We start from the raw sequence: 27,917 nt of genomic DNA on the forward strand, positions 1-27,917 counted from the left end.
GTGGGGTGGGGAGGGGGGGGAGTTGCCCCGGGAGCTCTTCAGCCCCGTCCCTCAGAGAAGAGCATTTCTCCAGTGCAGGGCGCAGCATCGCCTCCACGACTGTCCTTGGACCCGAGCGAGAGCCACTCTCACCGGCGCGACCCGCCCGTCTGCTGCCCGCGCAGATCCGACGGGCTTCCGTCACCCCGTCCACGCGTGACAAGGTTCTGCAAGGCCTTCTTCGGTTCTGACCTCCACTTGCCTGTCCGGCGCAAAGAGCTGGTTGGAGCTGAGGGGGATCGGGTGGGGGCGGCGGCCGAACCCACGCGTGGGTTGGACGTGGCCCCCGAGGTTTTTTCTTGCGCCTCCTCTCCTGTAAATAAGGTAGGCGCTTCCGCGCACCGCGGCTCCCATCTGACTGCAATTTGCCGTCGGGGCGGGGGGCAGCTGGGAGGGGAGGGGGACGGGGCGGCCAGCGGGTCCCGCCACCGATGCTGCCGGCGTGGGAGGTCTCCCGTGGCGTGTCCCTGCTGCGTGTGCAGCGTGCGACGGGGCACCTGCCGCCACTGCGGGCCTCAGCCACCGGCGGGCCCGGCCCGGGATGGCGCTGGAGAGAATCGTGGCCCACGGAGCCCACGAACACAACGGCTCCAGCCCTCGCGCTTCCCTAAGTCCGGGGCCACGGGAGCCTGCGGGGCGCCAGCCCCGGCGCTTAGAAGAGGAAGGCCGCGGCGTTATCTCTGTCCCGGGTATCGTTTTCTCCCAGGAGCAGCGGATGGAGCTCCTGCTTGACTGCGTGGAGCTCTGTCTGGGTCCTGTCAGCCGCGTGGGCTCAGACCTCCGAAGGGAGTCACAGTAACCGCTGCTTCTGTGGGCGGAATCGGGGGTGTGAGGCCATGAGCATCCGTCGACAGAGCTGTGGGCTGGAGCCCTGCAGTCCCACGGGGGACTCCTGGGGCACGAGTGTAGGGATCCACGGGGTCCGGGAGCCCGCGGCATCCGCCTGCTCCCCGCGATCCAAGTAAGCTCGGTGGACGCAGCCCCACGAATGCGCCGGGGGACCGGGTCCATTCTCCGCCCCGTCCCTGGGCGAAGGCGGGCACGACCCGTCGCCGGCCGCGGGGGGAGCTCGGCAGCTGCCGGGAACCGCCTCTGAGGATCCCGTCCTCGGCGGGCCAAGCAGGTTTCTCACGCCAGCTCTTAGCGATGAAATCTCTCTCCCGAGGGGAGGCGGGAGGTTTTCGCCCTCATCTCCGCGGGTGCGGAGCCCTCGGGCCCCGCCGCTCGGGCCCCCCGCCGCCAGTCCCGCGGACACGAAAATGGCCCTCTCCGCACAAGTTTTGCGCGGTGCCTCCGCTCCCGTGCGGAGCCCGGCGCTGACGCGCAGGGAGACAGGGCAACGGGGGGGGAAAGCACCTTCCGCGCCCTCCTCTGTCCTTAGTAAGCGGCGTCCCGGAGAGTTTTTCGTTAATGTCGAATTAATCGTTTTTAATTAAAGCAGGTCGCTGCCCAGGCGGCTCGTTAATTTGCACGGCCACAGAGGTCCAGATCTTGCTCCTGGGAAAATGCTGCGGAGAAAAAAGGGCCGAGGGGAGCGAGCGCAGAGCACCCGGCTGGGGTGGGCGCGGAGGGGGGCGTCTTCCTGAGCCGGACGGTACCCGCTCCTCAGCCCTCGCTCTGCGGCTCTCACTTCAGGGCAGTGTCCCGCAGCTACGCGGTGGCGGAGCGGGGCCGTGCGGAGCCCCTTACCCATGGCTCGCCGAGGTGCCGCAGCCGGGGGAACCGTCTTTTTTTTATTTCCCCCGCGACTTTACTCCCAGTGTTCCGGGTGCAAATGGGAAGCCTCCACCCGGGACCGCGCCTCCCCACAGCGACGCTGCACGCGAGCCCTGCCGGGGCTGCGGAGCTCCCGTCAGGGCAGCCCTTGTGCCTGGTCGCCTGCGCACGGCCACGCGGCTCTGTGGAGCCCCGCAGACACGCGTGAACACCGAGAGAGCAGAGTCGATTCTCTCGCTCTCTCCCGCCTGGCCACCCGTGGAGGGAAGAACTCCAGCACCTTCGCGCCGTGTCGCAACGCCACGGGCCCCACGCGCTCCCGTGGTCCCGGGCACGGTGCCCGGCTGAAGCGCAGAGTGGCAGGGAGATGGCAAGAGACAAACGGGAACAGTGCGGAGAAGGCAGCGAGGAGCGGCGCCCGCTGTGGAAGGGCCCCGCCAGAGCCCTCCCGGCACCGTGGGCGAGCCTTTGCCGGGGCTGCCGCCACTCTTCGGGGTCTTTGTCGGGGAAGAGGAGCGGGGACGGAGCCGCCCGCGGCGCCTCGGGACGCGATCGCCGCGGGTGGGAGCGTCTCCAGCACTCCCGGGCCGGTCCCTCGTCCCGGGGGGAGGCCCGGGGACCCCATCGCCGCTGCGGGCTGCGGAGATGCCGGGGACCCTCGGGCCCGTCCGGGACTCTCGGAGCACAGAGCCGAGCCCGGGGACGGGCCGCCCTCCACCCTTCTGAGGTCAACGGCAAAAGCCCTCAGGGCGCAGCGCGGGCTCTCCGTCCTGCGGGGCGGCCCGCGCCCGCGTCCCCTCCGCACGCTCCGACACCGCCGGGCCCCCAGGACCAGTCCCGAGATCCCGGCGCTCAGAGCTGACACTGGGATTGCTCCTGCCCAGCGAGGGCGGGTGCAGCTGCACAGGCAAAAGCGGCCCTAGTTTCCGCCCATTTGTCCCTAAACTCGCCTTTCGGTTCCTAGATATCCCCTCCTCTAGCTCAGACTTGTGCAATGAGATCTTCGAGTCTCAGCGAGCCCCCTCGGCGGCAGAATGTCCCGCCTCCCTCCCTTGTTTCTCGCTACGCGGGGGCTTCCAGAGATGTGAGCTTTGCAACGAAACTGGGGAGCTGCAACCCCCCCCGGGGCCGCGCGTGGGGGCACCGGAGGCAGCACGCGTGTCCGAGCTCGGCCGAGCCCCTGGCGGCGGCGAGGCAGGAGGGAGCTGGCTCGAACCCAGCGGCCGGCACCGCGGATCCCCGCTTCGCAGCCCGGCTCTTCCCACCGCTTAACCCTGCTGTCTGGAGACCACGCTTTAGGGGCTGTTCTACCCGCCAGATAGCTGCGCCCGGCGCGGGTCGGATCCTGTCCAGATCCCGGTCCGGTCCAGCTCCCCGGGCAGTCGAGTCCGCCCATCGCCGGCGGAGACCCCGTTGCCCCCTTTTGCAGAGCAGCAGTGGCTGCAGAGTCCCTGAAGCGACGCTACGGCCGCTTCCGCCCCTGTCTCTCGGAAGAAGCATCCTTCAGCCCGCCCGGGCCGTAGGCACGGTCGTGCAGGGCGAAACTCAGCCTCGGAGCTGCGTTCCGGGCGACCGCCCGGTGCACGCGGAGCGCGGCCGCCGCCGCCTCCCCCGGACTCCCGGGGCTGCCGGTGGGGACTGCCCCTCCCCGGCCGCACGGCCTCAGCCTGACCGCCCTGCGCCGCGCCGGCGGCCCGGTTAGGCTCTAGGCTGCCCAGTCCCAATTCACTGTCCGATCCCAACCCGGAGCCAAGCGGGAAAACGATTCCTTCCACCAGCGGCTGAGCGAAGCCGCGACGAGGCTCCAGGCAAATTCAGCGCCCCCCGAGCCGGTCCCGGGCTGGCTCGGTGGGACCGACTGGCCACTGGGAACCCCACGGGCGCCGTCGGACCCCGCCGGCCGCCGCAGCTCTGTCCCGGGCCCGGGCGGCGCGCAGCCGCCGAGACGCACTATTTTCGTTTCCGAACAGCTCGGGGCGAAGAGGGGAAGCAGCGACGAGTCCCGGGCCGCGACACCTGCCCTCGTCGCGTCCCGCGGGAGCGAGGGGGGTGTCCGGGGAGAGCCTCGCGGGGGAGCGGGCGGCGGGCAGCACTGGTCTTCCCGGGAGAGCGGGCGAGGGCGGGCCCGGAGACAGAGCCATAAACGGAGCTTCCACGTGGGCTCGCTGCAGGCGGGGCTACTCCGGCCTCGTTTCCCACCTCCTTTTTTTTCCCCCGGTGCAAGCCACGGCCGAGCAGGAGGGGGGATTTCAACGGGGTGTCTGGGGAAGGTGTGTCTCCGCGAAGGACGGGCAGCGCGGAGCAGGTCCTTCCCGCACTCTGCAGCGCAGAAGCTCCCGCGCAAGGAAGTTTTCGTGTCAACTTTTGTTTGACACCGAATTTAGGTCCGGCGAGGTTTTCCCGGGAGCCCCCCGAGACGCCAGGAGCGAGGGCTGGCAGGACGGAGGCGGCGGCTCCCGTGGGCACGGCTCAGGCCGGGATGCTGCCCCCCCCCCTTCCCCCGGAAAGGGCACCGGGCGCAGCTCCTGACCCTTCTCCTGGGACCTGCGGGGCTGGTGGAGGCCGGGATCCAGCGTTGAAGGAGAGGCTCGGGGGGTGAAAGCGGGGCTGGTGAGGGCTACGTGTCCCGGGCAGCGGCTGGACCCGGCTTTTGCAGCCTGAAGCGGTTCGCCAGAGCCAGGCACTTACGCGGTACAGCCTAGGGCAATGCTTTGCACGGGTGCGGAGCGGCCCACCGTCGGGGACCCCGGCAGCGCTGTGGTCCGCTCCACCCGAAGCCTCTCCCTCCCGCCTTCCTCCTGAACCGGCCAAAGCACCGGCCGGGACCTGTGCACAGTGCAGTCAGTTCCCGGTCCGCGGGCAAAGCGCAGCCGCCGGGGCTCGGGGTGGAACTCGGTCCCTCCGCGGAGAGCTTCTGTGCCTCTTGGAAACACGTCGGGGCCGAGACCCGGCAACGCTTCGGGCGGACCACGCCGAGCATGCCGTGTCCCGCCGGTGTGGCGAGGGCAGCGCCTGGGCTGGCTCCGGTCTCTCTGTCCCATCGATCGTTATCCCTCCGGTTCCCGCGGGGCTCCTGGGCAGGTGCATCCCTGGACTCTCTCTCCCCCCTCTCCCCCCGGGTCGCACCACCGCCCCGGGACGGCCTCTCCTCCGCGGGGTCCGCTCGGCCCGGGGCGGCGGTGCTGAAGGACAGCAGCGGCCCCGCCGCCGGGGCGGGCAGCGGCAGCCGAGTCCCATGCCGCCGCTCGCCGGCCCGGCCCGGCCCCGCGCGGCGGCTGCCCCGGGGCCGCGGGGGCGGCGGGCGCGGGGACACGCGCGGCATGAGTTCGTCCCCCGGGTGCCATAAAGAAACGCGACACTTCCCGGGGCGGCGCCGTCTGCGCGATTAATTCCAGGTGCTTTCCATAGGTGGCACCGTCCTACTGAAAATCGCGGCTGCAGCAGCCGCGCAGCCGGCGGCGCTCCCGCCGCCCTCGGGGTGAACACCTCTCCGAAGGTGCCCGGTGCAGCTCCGGCGCTCCCCGCACCCCGGCTCCCCCCTCGCTATACCGCTGGCTTCCCAGGGTACATCCCGGTGTGTGTCTGCAGGAGGGCCCGGGAGCGCCGCTCGGATCCCCGACCCCGGGGCCGGTGCGTAGGTGCCAGCTCCGCCGTCCTACGAGAGGCACCGGGCGCTCTCCTCCCTGCCGCACACCGCTGCGGCAGTTGAAGAGGGGACGGGGAGGGTTCCGCGCGTCGAACGTGCACGTGGGACCAGCTCCACTCGTGTTCCACAGTCATGTGGCCGCCAGGTGGTGGGTGCCACTGGGACACGATCTCCAGCCAACTGCAGGCGGTCCCGCAGCGGCGGCGTGCCCCGAGCGCAGCCCTTGCTCGCGGCACCGACGGTGGGGCCGAGCAGGCGCCGGTTCCTGCCCCCGCCTCCCGCGCGGCAGCGCCCACGTGGAGCTCCGAGCGGCCGTGCACAGCGCCAGTCCGCGTCCTTCATTAGCTCACTTTCAGAGCGTGCCAAAATACAACGAGAGTCTCCCGTTATCTCCGGCCCCGAGGGGCCGCCGAACTTGCAGCCACGCTACTCTGCAGCTCCCACCGACACGCGGGAGAGCTGCGGCCGCCCCGGGAGGTGGAGCGCCACGCGAGGATCGGGGAGGGGGGCGCTTTATCGCAACACTCCGGGCTGGAAACACTTTGCACAAAAGACCTTTTGTTTCCGGGATTTCTGAATTTGCTGATTATTTGTAGAAGCATAAATATGAGCTGTTTGCAAAGGCTAACGAAGGAGGAATCGCCACAAGCTCTGCGTCGGGCAAGGAAGCCCTAATATTTCGTGAGAGCCTCCCCCTCCCTCCCAACCAGCCTGGCTCCATCTCGCTCGAGTCACTGGCCACGTCAGTTCCAGGACTGTTTGGCCTCACAAGGACTCCAGAAGGACGAATTTGCTCTGTCGCGCCTCCAGCTGCAAGGGACTCCGCTTCCCCCGAAACGCCACGCGTGGACAGAGACCACCGGCCCGCCGCAGCCTGCCTGCGCCGGGCGCGCCGGAGCGCGGTGCCCGCGGCTGCTGCGCTCGGGTGAATGAAAGCTGCAGTCATGGCATGTCAGCAATGTATCTGGGGCGCCAGCCGACGTCACGGCCGGGGGGAGATATAAATTGGAATCTGACAGCTGTAATGAGGTGTGACTGGAACTCCTCAGCCCTCCGGAGAGCCTCCCGGCGCTGCCAAAGGTCCCCTCTCCCCTCGCGTTGGCCCAGCCGAGCCCACCATGCCATCCCCAGGCTCCTGCCCACGGCCTCGCGTGGGAGCGCCGGACCCCGAGAGCGCTTCCGTGGCCCCCACAGCTCCTCCCCGGGAGCAGAAACGAATCCACCTCACCTGGCAGCTCGGGCCCCTCCTGCCCCGTCCCCTGCCCCCGTCCCTCCCTGCCCCGCTCCGGCGCGCTGGCAGCGCCGTGCCCACAGCCGAGCGCAGACCTCCGACTCTGCTTTTAACAAAAGCAATTAGACGTGAATCACGGTTCATTTGCATTTCACCTAATAAGCAGCAGAGGCTTCATCAGGGCTGCAGAGCGGGAGGGGGCGGGGGGGCGGCAACATCTGCGCCGAGGCGCGGCGCGGGGCGGGCAGCGGCCCCCGCCCCGGCGGGCACCGGCCGCGCCGCCCCCCCCCCCGGGGGAAGGAACAAGGTAGATACTGTATTTAGGTTCATGCCCTTATATGGTGATGAGCGCGGCGCCCCGCAGACGGCACGCACCATATAAGGAAGCCGTGCCAGAGCCCGGGGTGAGCTGGTGAGCGCTCATTGGTCCACCGGTATCGCAGCAACGGGGCTCTCACGAGTGGAACGGTCTCCCCCCCCCACCCCTCCCGCCCGCGCCGTCGGGCCGCGCGGGGCCGGGCGCGCGGCCGGCGCCTGGACGGGGCGCGCCGCCCCCGGTCCGCAGCCGCCGCGGGGGGCCGCCCCGCTGCCCCCTCCTCGCCCCGGCTGAGACGGGCCCGTCGTGGCGGCACGCGAGCACCCCCGACGCCGCGACGCGCGTTTCGTGGAGGAAGGAGAGAAACTCCCTCCTCCGCACCGGCACCGACGGGTCCGCCGCGGCACGCCTCCACGCCCTTCCCCCCCTCCCCCCCCCCCAGGCGGGGAGTTAAGGCGAGACCCCGCTGCCCTGTCCCATCCGCAGCCCGGTCGCGACGGGGTCTTGCTCCTTCCCAACCGCAGCGAGAGTGGCCGGGAGCCGTGGGCGCGGGCTCGCCGGCGGGCCCGGCCGAGGTCTCCGCGTTTGGGCGGCGGGGCAGGGAGCGGCGGCGGCGCGGGCAGGTCCCATAGGGGCCGCGAGCCAGCGGCGCCTGTGGGACGCGCTGCAGCCACGGCTCGCCGGGCACCGCGCGTTGCTCCGCGCCCACAGCGCGTGGGCCGGGGGTCTGGTGTGACCCCAGAGCAGGCAACCCCGGCAGCCCCACGGCTGCTCGCTGCCTCAGCGCCTCCCTGGCAGCGGCCAGCCCGCGAAGTCTCGGCGGCGCGACAGTTCCCGTGGACGCGCAAGCGGACGGGGCCGTGATCTCCCCACCCCTCGCCGAGGAGACGGGGCGGCTCCAGGCAGAGGCTTCCCAGAAGGGCGCAAGCGACGCGTCCGTCGCACCACTCAGTCTCGCCCCAGCGCGGCGGGGAGTCGACGATTTCCGCGCATGCAGGGGTTACGCGGCGCCCCGCGGGGCGCGGCGCCCTCCCCAGCCGCTCCTGCGGGACCTGTCCGTGCCGGAGCCCTCCCCGGCGGTCGGTCTCCAAGCCTCCTCGCCAGAGCTGCCAGACTTGCGTTTGGAGGAGGCTCCCACGCCCCACGTATAACGTGCGGAAACACTCGAAAAATGCCCGCGGGAGCGCAGGGAACAAACCCCTTTTTGCGAGGGGGAGCAGGACAGCGCGGACCGTCCCCACGAGCAGGCGCGGGGGGCCGCGGCGGCCGCTGCTCGGCGCGGGGGCGAGTTTTCGTGGCGGCTTCGCCGGGGAGCCGGTGCCGTGGCCGAGCCGCGGCCTCTCTTTCGCTCTTCCGTCTCTTTTATTTTAAACCGAGTGGGAAATCAATCGCGGTGGAATCACCGCTGCGCCCGCCCGGGGGCCCCAACATCTTCCGCGCAGACGGGGATCCCGGGAAGTGTCAGTCTGGCTGCCACCGCCGCCCTACCCGCGGTCCCCGGGCGCCGAGGCGCAGGGCCGCCCGGGCGCGCCGGGGCTGGAGCTTCCGCTGCCCTCCACCTCCGCGGGCAGCAGCGCGGGGGCTGCCGCCCCGGCGGGGCGCCGGGCACGTGCCTTGCCGGCGCCGCGGAGCCGCGGCCGCAGCGGCGGGGCAGAGCGCGCCCGGGGCCGGGCCGGGGCGGGCTCGGCACCCGCCCCCCGCAGCGCCGCAGGTGAGCCCCCCCCCCCCGGGGGGTCCCCGCGGGCGGCCGGGCAATGCGGCAGTGCGGCTCCGCTCCGGCCGGCCCGAGCTCCGGCGGCGCCGCGGGGCACCGGCCGCCCGTGCGCCGCCTGTCCCGGGGGCGCACGGGGGGCGGTGGCCGCAGGGGAAGGCCGCGCTGTTTCCTTGCCGTTCCCCCACACACACGGCAGGATTCAGCGGGCTCCGCCGAGCAGCCATTTTCTGCAGCTGCGTCTCTACCGGAGCCCTGCCGTGCGGCGGGGCCGGGCAGCGGCGCAGGCCGGGGGGGCCGCCGCCTCGCTGCTGCCGCCGGCACGGCCGCAGCGGCCCAGCCGGGCGCTGCCGGGGGCGGCCGAGCCGCGCTGCAGGGCTCGCCGTGACAATCCCACCCTTTCCCCGCCATTTTGTTACCGCGCTGGCGTTTTCCCAAAGCAGAGACGGAGCTGGAGCCGTGGGAACGGGCCCCCGTTGTGCTGGGGTGGGCAGCCCCCGCGGCCGGGGACCCCGCACCCCGCAGTGCCCCGCGGCGCCGCACCCGGCAGCGGGGCAGGTCCCGGGACGCCCAGCTGCCGCCAGACTCCTTCCCCCTGGCATCGTCCCGGTCCCTTCCCGCTCCGCGGCAGGAGCGCGAGGCGCCGCGGGGCAGGTCCGCAGGGCGCGTCCCGCAGCGGCGGGCAGCGGGCGGGGGAGCGCTGTCGGCCGGGCGCTGCACCCACTGCGGCCCCCCGGAGCAGCCGGGCCCCGCTCCGCCTGCGCGCAGCAGCCGCGGCTCGTGGCTGTCGGGGACCGGCGGGGCCGGTCGCGCTGGGGAGGCTGCAGGCTTCAGGCCGCTGTCCCAGGCGAGGGAGCCTGGATCCCGGTCATCAGTCTCCCTTCAGATGGGCCAGGGACGTTGGGTCTGGTCGCATCCCTCGCCCATCCCGCGGGCGCTGCAAGCGCCCCTTGGGCCCCCAGGACCCCCCTGCCTGACAGCGGCCGGGGGGGGGGGGGGGGGAGGCTACTCGGGAGCCGGGCACAGCGCCCTTTCGCCCTGCCTGCTTCTCCCACCGTGCTATCGGTCCCTCCCCGCGGGTCCAGCCCAAACGCCCTCGTCGGCACCAGAGCAGCCCGGAGAGAGGATGCCAGGACAGGTGCGGAGCCTGTCCGCGGGACCCATGTGCTGCTGGGCAGCCCCAGTGGGGCGGGCGGCACCGCCAGCCCGGCGGGAAAGGCAAGGAGGCAGCCGGGCCGCCGCTTTCTGGTATCGAGACGAGTCGCTGGTGTCTCTCTGCCATCCGTGTCGAAGGTTCTGGGAAGGGCGTGCGCCGCCGTCAGGGGCAGGACAGCGGCTGCCCCGAAGGGACGGGCTGCCACCTCCAGCCGTCCGGCTCCTCCCGGGCGGGGGTTATTTAACAGGCACTAGCTCGAGCCTTTCCCGCCTGCCCGCGCCGTGCAGGAGACATAGCGGGAAGCAGCCCGTGTCCTCCCGCCTCACGGCAGCCGCAGCCGGGGCTGGGGGCTGCTCAGCTCTACACGAAGCGGGAGACCCGATCCCCGCGGCGGCGGCGCTGGAAGATCGTCGTGCGAGCGGGAGCGGTGCACGGCGGGGCCGGCGCCCATGCCCCGGGCTGGGGCTCCGGAGCAGAGCGCCGGCGGCGGGAGGCGAAGGGCGCGGGGAGGAGGGGGTTCCCGCAGTGCTGCAATGCAGCGCTGCGCGGAGCCGGGCGCCGAGGGCCCGGGAGCGCACCGCCGCTCCGCCAGTGCTGCAATGCAGGTGTGAGCGCAGCGCCGCGCAGCGCCGCGCAGCCCCTGCGCCGCCGCCGGCCCCCACCGCGCCGGGCTTCGTCCCTGCCCTGCTTTCTCGTCCCTGTTTCGTTTTCCGCCCGCTCCTGCCGTGTCCGCGGGACGTTTCCTCCCGCGGCTGGACCGTGTTCCCGGGACCTCCCGTTTGCCCCGGTTTGCCGAGGTGGAGCCTCATCCTGCCCCTGGCCCTCCTACCCCCGCTGCGGCTCCTCCCCGACGCCGGGACCGCTGCGAGATCGCGGCGCGGCACAGACTCGGGGCAGGTCCCGGGTCTCTGTCCGGGTCCGCTCCAGCCTCTCTTCTGGGGCAAACTCTCCTCTCCCCCCTCCTGCTCCGGGCCGCCCTCCGGCGCCCCCTGACCCCTTGCCGATGTCCGAGCGGGTGCTTCTCCCCGCCCCCGCTCTCCCATCCCCGCGGGCCTCCTGCAAACAGCGCTTCGTGTAGGCGAGAAGAATTTCCCACCTCCGCTCCGCCTTCCCCGCGTCCGGAATTTGGTGCTTGGACACGCTGCGCCGAGCACCGGGCGCGGGGACGGCGGTGCCCCGGGGCAGAGCCCGAGCCCCGGACCTGCCAGCCCGGCGCCCGCCCTGGCCGCACCCGGCGGGAGGAACCGGCAAGCCCGGGGCGGGAGGCTCTGCCCCGCGGAAATGCCCCCGAGGCGGCGTGGTGGGAGAGACGGAGCACCGGGGAGGGGGACACCTAAATCCATAGGAAGGGGCAGCAGAGACATTCCCCTGCCCTGAAAACATTCCACTGCACTGCTGGCTCCGGAGAGGCTTCCTCGCCGGCCGGCACCCGAAGAAGAGTGTTGCTGTCAGATATTCACGGCATGGCTGCCAGCAAAATATTAGAAAGCATGCCCTAGAGAGAAAGGAATTAATCCAATAAAAAGTCAAAGTTCCTAGAGATATAAAAACAGAAAGGCAATGCAAATCACAGGCGGGCATAAAATCCTGGGGGGCAGGGGGCGGGAATGCATGCATTTTAAGAGTAGAGGAGCCAGTATCTAGTCTGACCTTCCCTATAATGCGGGCTGTGGATTATCATCCATTGCATTTTTGAATCCTGCCCGTACAGCCAGTGATTAAATGACAGCAAATCTCTTCGAAAGATGCCAAGCAATGTAGATTTTTGCCCTCCCACCTGGATTTTTTTATTTTTATTTTTTTTTTTCTGGCGCTTGCTTTCATTCACTGTTAAAATGGCACCACATTCCAGTTTCAAATTGTGCTGATACTGACTTCTAGCCACTGGATCCTGTTGTGTCTTCATTTCCTAGATGAAAGCCCATTTGAGTCACAGAATTTCCTCCCTGTGTAGAGGTTTACAGGCTGATCAAAATGTGTTTAACCTTCTCTTTAAGAAGCCAAACAGATCCACCTCCGCTAGCTTCTCAGGTTCTCCAAGACCTCACGTCATTTTTGTACTGCTTTTCGGATTTCTCTCTAAATTTTCAGGAGCCCTTTTGAAATACAGTCACTGGAGACAGTATGGAATTCCAAAGCAGACTCATCAGTGTCACTTACTGAGGCAAGACCATCAGCTTGCTCTGGCTTGAATTTCCCCTACAAACACTGAAAATCTTTATTTACAATGCTTTTGTGCCCCCCCGACTTTATTTTTTTATTATTTTTTAAACAGGACCGTATAGGGGACGACTGGAAATAGTACCCTATCGCACCAGAGTGATGCTCCCGAGCGGCAGTAAGAAATGGCCCTTGCCTAGAAGATTTGTAATTGAAATCGTCGAGCCAGGCTATTCCCAGAAGATGGATGGATGCAGGTACAGATCAATCCCGCAATGGTAACGCTCCCGCTAGCGCGGGCGGGCGAGAGCCGCTCCTGCCGGGGCAGGGCTCGCCCGGGGGCTCCGCGGCGTGCCCGTCGCCGCGGGGCTGCCTCGGCTTCGGGCTGGCTCCTGCCTTTGTGCCCTTCTCACGGGAAAAGAGTGGAGGGGAGAGGGACATCACCTTGGGAAACAACTGCAGTCAGAGGAGAACGTCCAGTGCCAGCCTGAGGACTAGCTGAGCCAGCCAGATCCGCACTGGACTGCTGTCGGGAGTGTGTGTGGGGGGGCGTTATCTGCAATACCCCCCTGCCCTTTTGCGGTTTAGCACTTCGCAGGACACCGTCGCAATTCTTCTCATATGGCTTTGCGTTTTCTGTCCCTGGGCAGACCACCTTGCACTGAGTGGTACTAAAACGCCTTAGCCGATTGCTTTCACCTGCTCAGTTCCTAGAGGTTACCTTTATTTACTGCTTCTCTGTGCCGTTTCCCGACTTTGTGTTATGCTATCCAAGTGAACATGCTGTTGCATTATGTAGAAAACACGTAGTTAAGGGGAACAGAGGTGCATGTGGCAAAGGTAAAATTGCCTTTCCAGAAAAAAGAAAAGAGGAAAAAAAATAGAATTAAACCTAAATGTTATTCAGAAACCAGAAAAGACCGTGCCACAGCCAGGACTTATTTGTCACATACTCAGGCGAGAGATGGAAGAAATTCCTGTGATAATGCTTGTCTCTACTCAGCCGTTGCTGCTGAACCACAAATTGCTGCTTGCAGCGTAAACTATGGAAATGTGATACATTAGATTAGATGTCTTCTTGTTGGGTCTCTCTATTCTGCATTTGGCTAAGAGTTATTTCTGAGAACTGAGAGCTAAAGCATCTTCAAGAAACAGAGCATCAAACACGCTGAAAGTGGGTCTGCTTCAGGTTTCAGAGGTACAAAAGTGAAAAACAACAGGAAACCAGATACCATGGAATGAGTGAAGAATTTTTCAAAGTGGAAAAGGACACCCAGGGAGGGTTCTTCCCACCTAAGGTTAAAAATGGCTCAGGGTCATTTTGAGCCCTTAAAACTCAAGATAAGACATCACTCCAACAGCTAGTCAGGAAGATTCAAGGCACCACTGGTGTTTAACCACCATATCATCTTCTTTGCATAAGCCAAAATGAATCTTCCTATTTTATCTATAGCTAGTGATTTCATGTGCCAAAAGGAAATAGGCAGAAAAAGGATAGTGTCACGGCTGGACCCAGCACAAACAGAGGGCAGTGGCTGTAAAATACATTCTTGATGTTAAAATGATTGCCTGGCTTGCACCACACTGCAAATGGATGGGTATATTCACAGGCAATGTTTCATCCTTTATTTTTCAAGCCACGTAGAATTTCTAACATATGTAAAAAATAACATGTATTTTCTGCTTTAAGCTGCTTTTTTGGCTCTCTGATACCTAACAAAGCTTCCCTTTCCAGGATTTATATTTTGCAATTAAAAGAACCTGACACTCCCATTTTTTTACCAAGATAAGTTTTTCTTTCCCCAAGTCACCATGACTCTGAGCTCTGAATAGCATGATGAACAGTGACTTGTGAAGTTTATTCCCCCGTAATGCATCAGCAGTGGAAAACAGGCTTCTTACCCTCAGAAAGCAGAAAACAGATAAATGTCTTTGCAGATAACCAAGAATTCATTGCTGAATGAGAGAAAAGAAGTGCCAGCCTCTGAAATCAATGTTCAGACTTGCACAAAAGGTTATTTTCAAAATCCTCTGTGGGCTAACCAGCCTTAGCTCCATGCTCCCTAACGCAGAGCTCACAGCGGTAAAGCAGCTGGGCGCTACAGGCAATGTGAACGGTGCCCTGTGGTGTACGGAGGATATATCGTACCGAAACACAGACCCCGCGAAGCCTCACCCACCCCCACAGAACAAGTTAGCTCTCAGTACAGTTTTGCCTTCCTATTTCCCGGCATGCCTTTTCGGGGGGTTAACCCTTAAAGCATGGCAGAGCCCACAGCTGCAGCCTACCGTGGCCATTTTAAAACTACACGCTTCCCTTCCCTTCCTGCTGAGCCGCGTTCTTCTTTCTGTAAAACAGGCTGTTTGCACCCAAGTTCTGAGGCCAGTTTCTTGATCCCTAAAGCTGTTTTAAACAGTTCCTATGTGAAGCCTGGTGCTGCGATGCTGGTGTGGGTCCATGCTGGCGGGAGGCAGCTGCTGGCCCCGAGGTGACACGGCACCTGGGAGCGTCACCCGGCGCAGGCTGGATCGGCCCGTCTTGCCTCCCCAGGCCCGGAGCATGCACACCAGTGCACATGACGCCAGCCACGGCAAGCACCTGACAGAGAGGAAATGTTGAGTCCTAATTTCCATTCTGGCCTCTCTTGCTCACAACTTTCTTAGACCAGGTCGTGGTCTGCAATTTTCCGTATTTAGCTCCAGCTAAGAGGTAACTTTTGAAGTCTGAGTCAGCTTGGTTTTCCTATTCTTGTGTTTCATAAATGAAAGATTTACTCCCCACACTGTGTTTCAGCTGTGAGGACAACAAATGGAGAAAAGGAGCAAACTGGGCTGACTCAGGGGCCCTTCTCCTGAAAAAGCTCCAGGTAAGGGCAGGTTGCTGCCCCTGGAAGATCTGGGCTGCGGCTCATTTCACAGCTGTTAACTGGACATTACCTTGTTTTGTAAACCCTGGTCTCATCCCTACTGAAGTTGAAGACAGAGCTTCCACCTGCTTCATTGGAGAACCTGAGATACAGCTTTACATTGGCACAATAAGAATTGGTGCTATCATCTTTGTCTGACATGAAACACACATTTGTTAAAGCTTCTATCAGCTCAGCCCCTCCGTTCAGGCAGCCTGGATTTGGTTAATGCATTTTATAGTAATAACCAATTCTGCTTAATTTATTTTCTGTATCCGTAGCACTTTTCTGCTCTAGTTGCTACAGCACCACAATGATGCCTTCTAAAGATTTAAGTTATTCCCTTTCTTTGCTCAGACTAGGCACTTCTGACTGAGACATGCCCATATCACAGAAACTGCATTCACGCTAGGGCCATGGAATTGTTTTAAATCCCATGGAAAAGGCTAGTGGTGCAGTTTGCAGCCATACCTCCCTTCCCAGTACCTTACTGGGTTACAGACCCCATAACACTGGCTGGGATGTAGCACAACAGCTTGGCCTGGGTCAGGGACTGTCATTCCATCTGGTGCTAAAACTATCCCTCGGAAAAAAAAAAGTCCTAGTGTTTGACAGAGCTCCTAGAGGGTCTGGCAGTTAGTGATTAAGTTTGCTTCTTTCCCCGCCCCTTAAACCACATATGCCTGTTATTAACAGGGTTGGCAAGGGATGACACAGAGCCAAGCACGCCAAAGTCAAGACTCCTGAAATTCAGGGTGCTTCCTACCAGACTGTGCTGCATTGCACAGCATGTTTTATATGCCTGTTAGTTCGATAAAAATAAATCTTCATGTTTGCAGTTTGCTTTAAACTACATCAAGGTGTCAGCTGAACGGATGGCTCACTCTGAGAAATGACTTCAGGAGGTGCCTGCAAATTGCTGCCTGAACGATACTGGGATCTTGACCTCTTGAAGGGAGGCACCAATAGCTCCCAGCCTGAGTGGGAGAGGAGACCCCCGTCTGCCTTTGGCCCCTGTCAGCACCTGCCTCAGACTCCCATTATCACAGAGATGATGGTTTCTCTCCTGTTTGCGCCCAAAGGTCCATCACGCAGTGATACCACCACAGTGCTCATGAGATTGGCAGACGTAAGGATGATTCCTATGAAGTTATACAACCGGGATGGTGTCTCCTTCTGCCATCACACCCCAGCTGGCTGCATGATACCCTGCTACAGCAGACACATCTCCTCTCTCACATTGTCTGACCTCCCGGCAGGAGTCAGGAGAGTCCCTCGTTGGGTGTGTGGAGAGGGCAGAAGCCACAGCATCCCTCTCCACAACTGGGTAGCACAGGTGGAAAGACACCTTGTCTTTGCTAAGGTCACAAGGAGCCGAGCCCACATCTCCTCAGTCCAGGTGACTGTCTTGCTCACAAAATCATCCAGCCTCTCCACACTAACTTTGTCAAAATCAGGGTTATGCTGCAAAACCATATTCAGATCAGATAAATTGGTAGCAGATACCTCATTAATGAACAAGTGTTCATTAATTAAAAACTGTTTTGTTTTTAACTGAATTCTCTCCACATAATGGTGCAGAGAGAAGCATTTTCCTGTGTGCAGGGTCCTTCAGAGCTGCATGTTGCTTGCAGAGGTTCTGGGAGGGCTCAGAGGCAGTTTAGGCTGTGCCTGTCACTATGGAGCCTTTTTCCTCTTCTGAGGAAAACGTAAACAGAGCAATGTCCTTGTGGTTGTCCCTTCCCGACACAGATCTTGTACGAATCTGGTCTGAATCCAAATGATCTTATCTGTGGAGGAGACGGAGGATTTCCTACTGCAAAGCATTTTCGACTGTTTAGATCAGAGACAGCCCTGCAGTAGGGACGAGGTAAGGAGGCTCTGTGGGTCCAGGCAGAGCTGAGGGAAGCCTTCCTCCTGCACTGCTCTTACTGTCCTTGTGCAGCTCCTCCACTTTGGCACTCGAAGACTGCCCCCAAACTTCACCCTTCCTGCAGCAGCTCACCTGGATGGGAGCCCTGCTCATGGAAAAATCTCTCCAGCAGACGCAGTAACATGGAGCAAAACCCATCCACTCCCCTCTTGGCAACTCTGCATTCCCAAGGACAGGCCACAGGAACCTGGTCCAGCTGCCCTAAACCTGGAGTCTCCTCCCCGACGAGAAGGCGATGTGCAGCTCTCCACCCGCAGCAGACTCAGCACAGGGCGACTCTGCAGCTGCAAGGCTGGTTGCAATCTCCTCCAGTGCCTCAGCCCGTTGCTACCAGCATGCAGTGAAGATTCCTGAAGAAGGGCCTTCACCTCCGTTCACTGGGCACGCAGTCTGGTTAGATACCATTTCAGTTAAAATGGTTTATGGCAGCCAACATGCACAAGGCCAAATTGCGCAGCCTGCGTTGGGTTCAGGGGGACAAGCTTGGACTGGGGTCTCTCCCCAACCATGTGGCCATGAATGCTTTACCTTGTTGCTGGCTTTCCCAAGCAGGACAGAAAGAGACTGAGGCCACGACACACAACAGTGAAGTCACGCAGTCAGCTCCCTATGGTGCACAGGGATGTGACAGAGAAGAACAGGAAAAATAAAAGATCCTCTGTCCAAAATGCATGCAGTGACTTGCTACAGGAGCTTCCTCTACCACATGCACATGTTAACAAAAGCACAGAGAGGAAACCCTCCACTTTCCACTGCACAGGGACATTTATACCTGCTCTCTACCAGGGAGAAGTTTCTCCCTCATTCCCATTTTGGATCCTAGCTTCTCCTCCCAGTCCCTGCAAAGCTATTTCTGATACTGAGTAAAAGTCAGAAGTTCCATATCGTGTCTTTATCTAACAGCCTTCTTAAAAAGGATCCTCATCCCACAGATGTAATCTCTTCTATAAAGCCTACAAGACCCATCCTGATGGCCACTCACATACCAGCACCCTGGGGTGCTGTGTTTTCCCCATGGGATACCCTACCTCCTGCGCACCACAGTGCGAGGAGCACACAGATGCTCCTAAAATCCTGAGAGGGTGATTTAACACAGGGCCACAGTAAACACGGGCTGTGGGGTTTGGCTAGGGAGGCAGACAGCTGGGACTCAAACACTGTTAATGGCACAAACATCACAACTGCCAGGGAGGGAAAATCGGCTTTACAGAACAAATTTGCAGTTCCTTCTCCGTACAGCAGTGGCCGTGTATAAATGGATGCAACAGACCCTTTTAGAAGAGCTAAAATACAAACATAAATTCTCCTTTTAAATCAGCAAATGTTTGTCTGGAATATATCCAAACCAAAGAGAGGTTAACGCATTCCTGGGAAAAACATTAAATGTAGCATGCACCAGTTCTTCCTAATGGAGAGCAGTGATGGTACAGCTCATCCCGTACCACTTTGATAACCATTGGAAACCATAGTGGACTTCACATTAATTTTCTCTGTAGCAGACATTTAGGTTTGATGCACTTAATATAGCAAGAGCATGGTATAAATAAGTAATTTATACCCTAAACACTTCATTTCTTCTCAGCCAATTGGTATAAAAAAAATGGAGAGCATATCTTTTAAACCAGTAACTATTTATCACATCTTTCACTGCACAGGAAGCTGCTGGAGTTGTGATAAACATGATCAAACTATTAAAGTAAGAAATATCTGGCTATGTGGTTTCCGGGAAATGGTGCCTCAAACAAACCACAGCTACTGCCAAAAGAGACAGTATTTTAGGTGCTTCTGCAGCTAATGGAGCAGTGGTTGAGTGCAGGGAAAGGAAACTGCAGAGAGCACACACTTAGAGGAACATTATTTCCTTAAAGACTGGCAACACAGTACAATCCATTTTTTAAAATGTTAATGAGTTAAGCTAATTGTAAACCTGCAAACAGCTAGTAATTGTTAAGTCATACACGCCTACGGATTAGAGAAGGAGGCTGCTGACCCTGTTTGTGATAGAAGTAGAGCTACTCCAGGTTTGGCTAGGAGTCTGCAAGCCCATGTTTAAAAGAGATACTCCATTATTTGTGAGAAACCCCTTTGGTTTCATCTACATTTTTCTGGATAAAGAAAAAGTTGCTATTTTGCACACAATCTGCCCCCGAAGAGAGCCCGCCTGCCCAGCCCCGTGCTTCTGGACTGGTTCCTGCTGCTGTCTGTCGAGCAGCACTTCCTCTTTCATAAATCACATTTTGCATTCTGAGCATGCGTCTCTTCTTCCATGCCATTTTTGTTTTCAGATAACCATTAGCTTAATTAATCAAGGGCAATGCATTATTTCTGATTGTCTGCTCTGCCAGCTAAGCCTGGGATGGCAGAGAAACACTTCTTACCAAACCATTGCAGGGCACAGCAAAGGGTCAGGGTTCACCTGCACGACCCACAGACTTCTGCCCTGACACCTGTGTAATCCACCCTCCTCCACCGCCGGAGCTGCCTGTCACTTACGCAGTCCTAGTGACATGCAGAGTTGATTAAAACCCTCTCAAGACTCAGCACAGTTAACAGGCAAAATGTTGATTTTAATCACAGTTTACCTATTTCCACTTGCTCCCTGCATGTGGAATTAGATTATTAGATTTTGGGGTCTCCAGTCCCCTCCATGCAGGTGGGGAAAGTCATAGCCACTAAATACACATGACACAAGTTTCCATTAACTGTGGAGCACCAACTGAAACAACAGATGATCCCCATTGCCAATTTTGACCTCATCCACACTAAGAAGTCGAACAAAATAACTGTGATGAAACAAGTTTCACGGCATAAGCTCCCACAAGCAATTCCAGCACAGCATGAACACCTCGAATAGCAGACCTCAGCTACATCAGAACAGAAACAATCCGTCTGCAACAACAGTATCCACATTCAAGAGTGTTCCTTCTTGATGCAAGTTTCCATGGCTGTCCAAACTGGAGAAAACAGCTTCTGCACACAGAACCATTGCTTTTCCTCTGATTTGACCAAAAGTGCCTTGGAAAAGCATTCTGATTCAGGAACTGGAACACCCATACTTAGGCTGACAAAGCTAATGCAGTTAAGTTCCCACTGCAAGTAAGTCCTCACAGATGACACTTGGCTGGATGATCGCACCGTCTTTCTATGGGTGCTACATAACCCTCAAAGTCTGAAAAGAGATGGTTGCCAAAATGATATTTATATTTAATTGTAATTAAGTCTGAGAAGACTAGGCGACTCAAAAGGCAGGCAGCACAAGCTGGGTGGAGGTGTTATTTTTACTTTGAAGAGAACAGCACTGCCACACACCCGCTTGGGGGGCTCGGGCAGACACGCATCACGCCACACCAGGAAGGCAGGATTAAGATGGCAAGGTGAGTTACCCGCCCACCTGGTCCCTCCAGGCAGAGGTTAAGGCACACTGACAGGGCAATTCAGGTATGTCTTCAAGCAGCTCTAATATAATTGCAAGGTCCACTTCACACAAACCAATTCTGCCATTCACAAGCTTCAGGCCCCTACACATACACATTAAACTGCAGTGACAGTATTTCAACTAAGATCTTCCCTGGAAAATGGAGAAATCGACTTAAGCAAGAGCCTAAGGACAAGTCAGGCTGCCAATGGCATCAGTTTTGCAAGCACTAGATTCAAAGGAAAGTCACTACATGAACACTCAAATCTGCCTGGAAGTGTTATAACGAGTAACTGGGTGACTGGGAGCTCGACAGGCCGCAGACTCTCCTCTGCATCTCAGCTGCATGCAGCCAGGCACCGGTCTAGATTGCCACCTTAATGTAAGCCATTTTGTAAAGAATTAGTCCTGTATAGTGTATGAAGCTGAATCTAGCAGCTGTTAATCTAGTTCTGAGATGTCTGCAGCCTTATTTGTCAAGTTTGGACTATCTTGCTTTCCGAAGAAGTTCATTTCCTCTTCCAGCCATGATCGTGCCCAAAGCTGTGAACAATTGCACTGGAGTGTCAGCTTTAGACCTTTGATAACTAGTAATTGCCCGTTCATTGCAGCCACCTTCCCGGCCTGCATTTCCAGAAGCCTTGCAGATTTGCATGCCTCACATGTCATACAGCTCGTTCTGCTTTTGAAAAAGCAAGGCCCTTCCTCTATGCAGCTGAGAGAAAGAGGGAAGCCCAGGATTAGATTAGATCAGGTGCAGAAGCATGTGCTTTTCTGTCTTGTCGTCTTCTGGGGAGCACACAGGAGAAAATGTGGTGGCCTTTACACACTGAGGCCTGCAAAATGCTCATCTCTGCCCTTTGGGGGAAGTCAAATATTTTATACGCTGCTTCTGTCCTGAGAGAGACAAAGTGAGCTCTGTATCTCAGGTCTGATTTTAACCTGCAGTACCTGCTCCGGGGCACCCCAGCCATTGCTCACCCGTGCAGAAGCTTTCTCTACGGTTTGTATGCAGTAACAAATGCACTCCAGATCCTGGTAGTTTTTGTAAAGGTTTATAGTCCTTTGCAATGATTGCATGATACATTTCTTTCCCCATGACACAGCCCTCGGACCAGGAAGCGCCGCTGGCAGCTTGTGCTCCACCTACGAACAGCTGGGCTTTGCAATCCGATCTACACTAGCTGCAGAACATCAAATGCACTTTCAACATCTCCATTTAATATTTACATTCAAGCAATTAATAATTGAAAGCTTATAGTTTAGACATTTCTAATAGCAGCAATTTCTATAATAGCTTGTTTAGCTTTAGATAACGATTTTTTTTTTGCACATAGAAACACCACATGTGTACAGTATCAAAAAATATATACCAGGGGATGGTCCTGCAGGTTGTAAGGAGGGCAAGGGAATGAGACTAACAAATGCTCAATGGTTAAAAAGGAGAACAGAAAATATTTGTTTGATATAGTTTATAAGGTGATCTAGGGACTCCATAAATCTAGGCTTTATATTTCATTATATAAATACCTACAAATAAATATATTAGCACGGCCGGAGAGAGACCAGCTTTCAGCTCAAACAATACATTTCAATAACACCACGTACAAACGGGAGCAAGAATCACTCGACAAGTTAGCACTGTTAAAATATAATACTATGTAACTCTGAGTAACTGGCAGGCCCCATCCTCGCGCGTCCTGGTGCCGGCAGGTCCCGGCGGCAGCCCGCGGTGGCCGCCCCGCGCGGCGGCCGCGCCGGCCCTGCCCGTCCGCCCCTCCGGCGCGCCGGGCAGGCTCTCCCGGCGGCCGCGGCTCCGGGCAAGGGGTGCCAGTACCTTAGAGGGAGGCCGTGGGGCTGGCAGCCCCCGGCCGGGCCGGCGCCTCCCATGGGGAGCAGCCACAGGCCCACCTCACACCGTCACGTACTCCTTGAAGGTCACGGTCAGGCAGTTTGCGGTCACGTCCGTGATAATTATATTCCCAAAGAAGGGCTTGAATTCCTGCAGGGACTCGGCCTCCTCCTCCTCCTCCGCGGCCTCCTGGGGCTGCGGAGGCTCCGCGGCCGGCTTCTCCGCCGGCACCAGCGGCGCCTCCGGCTTCACCTGCGCCGCGGCCAGCTCGCCCTCCGCCCGCGGCTTCACGCAGCGCAAGTCTATGGGCTCGTCCAGGTCCGAATCCAGCAGGATGACCTCCGGCTGGGCAGCGGCTGGGGCGGGGGCCTCTGGCCTCTCCGGGGCAGCGGGGCTGAGGCATGTGGGGGCACTGATGCTCCGGGAGGTGAGGCGCTTCTTGCCGGGCTCCCTGTCCTCGTGTGGCTCCGAGAGGCAGCGCTTCCGGGAGCTCGGGCTGGAGAGGTTCAGTCCCATGGAAGAAGGGCTGTGCTCGTGTGCAGGATTCAGGGACCAGGGCACGAGGTCTGGTTTGGTGGTGAGCTGCAGGGGCTGCTCTGGAGGAGGAAGAGGCAGCTCCTTGGCCAGGGGAGTCTTTCTGGGATTTTCCTCGAGCTCTGTAGAGGGCTGCCTCCCCTCTCCCTCTGCTTTGCTCAGAGAATTGCTGCCCACCATCCTTTCCTCCCCTGGCTTCCTCCAAACCTCCAGCTTCTCTTCCCCACCCTTCTTAGGAGTCCTCTCCTCCGCAGCCCGCTTCCGGGGTGGCTCCCCAGACTTGATCTTCACAGCCTGCATCCCGTTCTCCATGTACTTGCTCATGACGATCACAATGCGCCCGTTCTTGTTTTTGTTCTTGACAATCTTCATCTTGCCCCCAAGACCGTTGCTGGTTACCCTATCCCGAGGGGGTGGCCCAGTACCACTTGATAGGTTCTTCTCAGCCACATTCTTGCTCTCTGCAGACAGGTTCTTGACTGGGCCCAGCAAGCTTTTGGTGGGGCCATGAGCCCACTTGTCTGGGTGGGTGACCATGGGGCTCTTGTTACTGTCTAAGCATGCCTGGCTCTGTGACTCCTTGCTAGTGGGCTGGTAGTGGGGCTCGTACATCTTGGGGTCGGGCTGGTAGTGATGGTGCTTCTTGCTGTTCAGCTGGTAGTAATACTTCCCTTTGCTGTGGGACTGGTGCTTCATACTGCTCTCCTTGCCATTGGGCTGGTACTGGTGGTGCTTCTTGCTGTTGAGTTCGTACTGGTGCTGCTGGCTCTTGCCAGAGGAGCTGAGGTCCAGCTTTGGCCTGTTGTCCACAGCAGGGTCCTGCAGCCCCGTGAGGATATTCGAGCGGCGGGCGAAGGAGGGAAGCTGCAACAGAAAGCCAGGGGTTGAGGTTAGCCAGGGACCCTAGACAAGGCACGGGTGCTCCTGCAATTGCTAAACACTGTGGTAGACTAGCTGCCTTTCTAGTCGCTCTCTTTAAGGGATGCTGCATTATGGGAGAGTGTGTACTTTAGCAGGCAGCCCTGGCCCACTCACACTTACAGGCAGTGCATTGCTCCAGCTTAATGAAGCAAAAAAAACCAAAAAAAAACAAAACAAAAAAAAAAACCTTCAATCAGCTGCCTGGGAACATGGACCAAACACAGGACTGCAGCTGCAGATCTCCTTGCAGGTGGCCTGTCAGTCCCATTTGCAGTCCGTGGCTGAGTGGGGACCTGGGTGCAGTGGGTCTGCACAGCAGCTGGGGGAGGGAGTGAATCAACAGTGGCCACTCCTGGGGTGGGACTGACTGATGAGCTCAGAGCTGGGGAGCAGGGATCCCCAAGGCCTTGGAAAACCCAGGGCTCTGCGCACAGCTCCTCAGCATGATGAAACCCACTGAAAGAGGCTCCCCGGAGACAAGGCTGCATGGCAAACAGGCTGCGCAGCGGATGTGGGGCACCAGGCTCGAGCCTGCATTTACCTGTACAACGAGCGGCTTCGGCTTCGGCCCCCGCTTGCGGTATCCCATCAGCTGCTCCTGCCGCTCTCTGCGGAAACACAGTCACAGTGAGCCCCACGCAGCAGCGCGTGGCCCAATGGATCCCCATGCCTGGCAGCACACAGCACCACAGAGGCACTTGGAGGTGCATGCCCTGGGGCTCTAACGACCCCATATGGGTGCAGGGAGCTGGCTTTAACAGCCAGTGCAAAGCAGGCGGTGGAAGGGGACCCCCCCCCAACACCAGAGCCAGGGCTAGCTGGGCTGCCTGCAGGTGCGGAGCCAGCAGGTCCTACAGAAGGTGAGCAGGACTTGGATGTGGCCAGCATGTGAAGGCAGCACACTCCTCACCAGGCACGGAGGGAGGCGACTTCCCCGCTCTCGCCTCCTCCTGCTGCAGCAAGGGGCTAAAGTTTACAGTTTGCGCCAAAATACTACAGGAAATAAATGCACGAAAAAAAAAAAAAAAAAAAAAAAAAAAAAAAAAAAAAAGCCAGTTCAAGCGCAGCAGCAGCAGCGCCGCCTCCTTCACTCGCAGGCATCAAATCCCCGGCCAGGCAGGAGCGCAAGGCGAGGCGGCGTGGGGGGAGCGCGGCGCGGGGGACCTTGAACCGGAGGCGTCTCCCGGCAGTCCCGCTTCGCCCGCCCCGCCGGGGCCGCGCCCCCGGGCCGCCCGGGGCCCCCACCGCGGCCCCCGGGCTAACGTGCCGCTCCGTGACGCATTTGCAATTGCACAACCGGGCACGGGGCGAGGGTGCCCCGCGCGCAGCGCTGCGCGGCGCGGCGCGGCGCTCCTCCCGCCCGCCCCGCGCGCAGCGCTGCGCGGCGCGGCGCGGCGCTCCTCCCGCCCGCCCCGCGCGCAGCGCTGCGCCTCCTCTCCGCCGCTCACCTGTTTTGGAAGGCGATCAGCAGACGGGGGTCCAGGATGTTTTCCTCCGGTTCCCACGTGTTATACCTTGCAAGAGGGGAAAAGAGGAGCCGTCAGCCGCCGTGGCCCTTCGACGGGAGGGGGCCTGGGGCCGAGGCCCCCGGGGCGGGGGTGCTCCCGGCCTACAGCTGCTCGGGGCCATTTCCAGGTCTGGCACATTGGGCCCATCTCGGAGCTCGCATCCAGGGCTCAGGTCCCCGGGGGAGGGGGATGGGCAGAGGGGGAGGAGGGACACGGGGACGGAACTGTTTATTTAGCGCAGTTATTATTCCGGAGGAATTCTAAGCATGTCATGATGAAATTTTCCAAATCCCCTTTCCTGGACCCATTAAAGCAGCTCTAGCGTGGAGGAGGGATCCGACAGCGGAGTCCTAAAGAACAGCGCGGACCCTCTCCCCCGCCACCCCCCCAGCAGGCACTGTCATGTAAACCCCAAATACTCCGCAGCCCGCAGCAGCCGCCCTCGGCTCAGCGGCCGGTCCCTCCGCGGCGGCGGGCAGCTCTGCGGGGGCAGCCCGCGACCACCGCGCCTCCTCCGCCGCGGGCAGGCTCCCGGCTGCAGGGGCTGCGCGTTTTATTTTTGTAATTATTCCCCCTTTCCCCCGCCCTCCCCGCTCGGTTCTGCAATATGGAGCCTGGCTCCCGAGGAGGGAAAGGGGGAAGGAGCCATTTTCTGGTGCACATCAGCCGCCGCCTGCCTGCCTGGCTCCGCTCCTGCCGCCGCCGGGCTCCGCCGCCCCGACCGCCCCCCCCTCCCCGCCTCCCCGCTGCCGCCGGGGCATTTCCCGGTGCAGAAGGCGGCGGGAGCGGCGGCGGGGAGAGGCGCTGCCCGGGCCGGCCCGGCCGCCGCGCCTGCCCCAGCCCGCGCCCGCCCGGCGCGCCGCTCCGTACTCACTTGGGCGACCAGCCTCTCCATTTCACCAGGTACTCGACTCTGCCCTGCGGCGGGGAGCAAAGAGAAGGCGTCAGCCCGAGCCCCCGCCGCCTGCCCCGGCCGCCCGCAGCCGCCGCCCGCAGCCTCCCTGCCTGCCTGCGCAGCCTCACCTTTCGGATCCGCTTCTTCTCGATGCTCTCCACGGCGAAGACGTGCTCTCCCACCGCCGGCAGCTCCATGCTGCAGCCGGGAGGGGCCGCGCCGGGCGTCCGCGCTGCCCGCCGCGGCCGCTGCAGCCGAGCGGGGCTCCGGCAGCTCCGCGCCGCCGACCCGACAGACACTGAGCCGCGGCCGCCGCGGCACCGCAACCCGTGCAAATCCCGGGGCGAGACGTCAGGGAGGCGGCGCCTCCCGGGCCCGGCTGCCCGTCAACGGCGGGGCCGGGGGATTGGCGCAGACCTGCCGGGGAGCGAGGCGGGGAGGGAGCGGGCGGGGGCCTGGGAGGAGCGGCGCGGGGGGCGCGGGAGCCCGGCCCCCGCCCCACGCGTGACTCAGCACGGCCCCACGGGCCCCGCGGCCGGCGGGGGGCGGCAGAGCGCACGGGGCAAGTGCGCCCCCCGCCTCGCTGCCCCCCCCCGAGAGGGAGGGGGTGCTCCCGGGGAGCCCTAGAGGGGCCTGAAATGCAGGCGCGGAGCCGGAGCCCCCCGCGGAGGATGCGCGAGGGAAGCGCGCAGGGGGAACCGGCAGGGCAGGGAGCGGTGGGCCCTGGGGTGGGGGCGACCCCCGCGCTGCCGAGGGGTCTGCACCTCGCCCTGGTCGTGGGGGGGACCGGACTGGTCCTACCCGGGGCCCGGCCCGCACGTGCCCAGGCCGCGGCCGGCAGCGGAGCGGGTGCCCCCGCACAGCCGCGGGGCCGGGCCGGGCCGGGCCGGGCCGGGCTCGCGCGAACCCCGCCGGAGCGAGCCGCGGCCGCGCACCGCTGCTCCGCGGGACCTCGCGGCCCCGGGGAGCCCGGCCCGGGGAGCACCCAGCGGCGGTGATTCACCACTCTGCAAAATAACCAAAGCGCCCAAAATGACCGGATCCCCGCGGCGCCACGAGGCAGGTGGCGGCGGTGGCGGAATCCCCGCGCGGCAGCGGCCGCCAACGGCCCCGGCCGGTCGGGACGCCGGCTCCCGGCACGGAGGACCACGGCGGCGAGCCCAGGGCAGCGGGGCTGCGCTCCCGCCTCCCGTGTGCGCGAATCACGGGAAGTCCCGGGAGCGGGGCCCGTCCCGACGGAGGCGGCACAGCGGCCCCGCGGCTCGCCGGTGCCGAGGCTCCCGCTGCAGCCTCTCTGCCGTCCCCGCGGGGAGGCCGAGGCCCACGCGTGCCCGTGGCGCGGCCCCGCCCCCTCTTTGCTTTCGCTCCTGGAAACCCGGCGGGGCCGGAGCGAAGCGCTTCCCCCGAGCAGGTGGAGCGGAGCTTGGGCCAGGGCCTCCGGGGCGCCGGAGCCGCGCCGAGCCGCGCCGGCAGCGAGGCGCGTCCGCGGTGCAGCGCCGCGGCGGCTCCGCTCACCCCCGCCACAGGGGCGGGCAGCTGCGCGCCTTCCCCGCCGCCGATCAGGAGGCAGAAGGCGGCCGCCCGCACCCCCGAGGCCCCGCTGCGCCCCGGCCAAGGCCCCCCACGGCAGGACGGGCCCCCCCGTGTCGGAGGCGGCCGCGCGTGAGGCCCTTCCCGGGAAGGCGCTGCCCAGGGGCGGGGGTGAGCGGCTGGCCACGGTGCCACCGGCGCGCACGGCCCAGCTCGGCTCGGTTCGCCGCGGATGGCTCCCCTGGCCCGAGCCCGCGCGGGGCTCTGCTCCGCGGAGCGCAGCACCGCGCGCCGCCCCTGGGCAGGTGCCGAGCTGAGCCTCGCCGCAGCCGCGTCCCGCGGCGGAGCCTGCCCGGTCCCGGCCGGCGGGAGCTGCGCCGGGTGCCGCGGAGGGCAGGCCCACCCGGGCCGCGGCTGCGGCTGGCGCAGGCCGGGCGGAGCCCCCGCC

The 27,917-nt window shown here is 61.7% G+C and overlaps 1 protein-coding gene across 2 annotated transcripts; it reads right to left on the bottom strand.

Moving 5' to 3' along the window:
• Positions 1-21,267: 21,267 nt before the first annotated feature.
• CBX4 (chromobox 4) lies at positions 21,268-26,207 on the bottom strand. 2 transcript variants are annotated; one of them, XM_062592054.1, is made up of 5 exons: positions 26,068-26,207; positions 25,919-25,962; positions 24,985-25,050; positions 24,078-24,144; positions 21,268-23,479 (listed from the first exon to the last, which is right to left on the bottom strand). In XM_062592054.1, exons 1-5 carry the CDS (start codon positions 26,134-26,136, stop codon positions 22,142-22,144), a joined length of 1,584 nt encoding a protein of 527 aa, XP_062448038.1. In that variant the 5' UTR covers positions 26,137-26,207; the 3' UTR covers positions 21,268-22,141. The 2 variants fall into 2 exon arrangements, with proteins under 2 accessions (XP_062448038.1, XP_062448039.1); XM_062592055.1 differs by lacking the exons at positions 24,985-25,050; positions 25,919-25,962; positions 26,068-26,207 and adding an exon at positions 24,447-24,523.
• Positions 26,208-27,917: the final 1,710 nt, after the last annotated feature.

The sequence above is a fragment of the Rhea pennata genome, chromosome 19 (assembly GCF_028389875.1).
Source record: "Rhea pennata isolate bPtePen1 chromosome 19, bPtePen1.pri, whole genome shotgun sequence".
Taxonomy (NCBI): domain Eukaryota; kingdom Metazoa; phylum Chordata; class Aves; order Rheiformes; family Rheidae; genus Rhea; species Rhea pennata.

Coding starts and splice junctions, on each gene's coding strand:
- CBX4 (XM_062592054.1), bottom strand. CDS start 26,136: ATGGAGCTGCCGGCGGTGGGAGAGCACGTCTTCGCCGTGGAGAGCATC. Junction 24,145..24,984: donor CTGATCGCCTTCCAAAACAG/GTGAGCGGCGGA, acceptor GTGTTTCCGCAG/AGAGCGGCAGGAGCAGCTGA. Junction 23,480..24,077: donor CGAAGCCGCTCGTTGTACAG/GTAAATGCAGGC, acceptor TTTCTGTTGCAG/CTTCCCTCCTTCGCCCGCCG.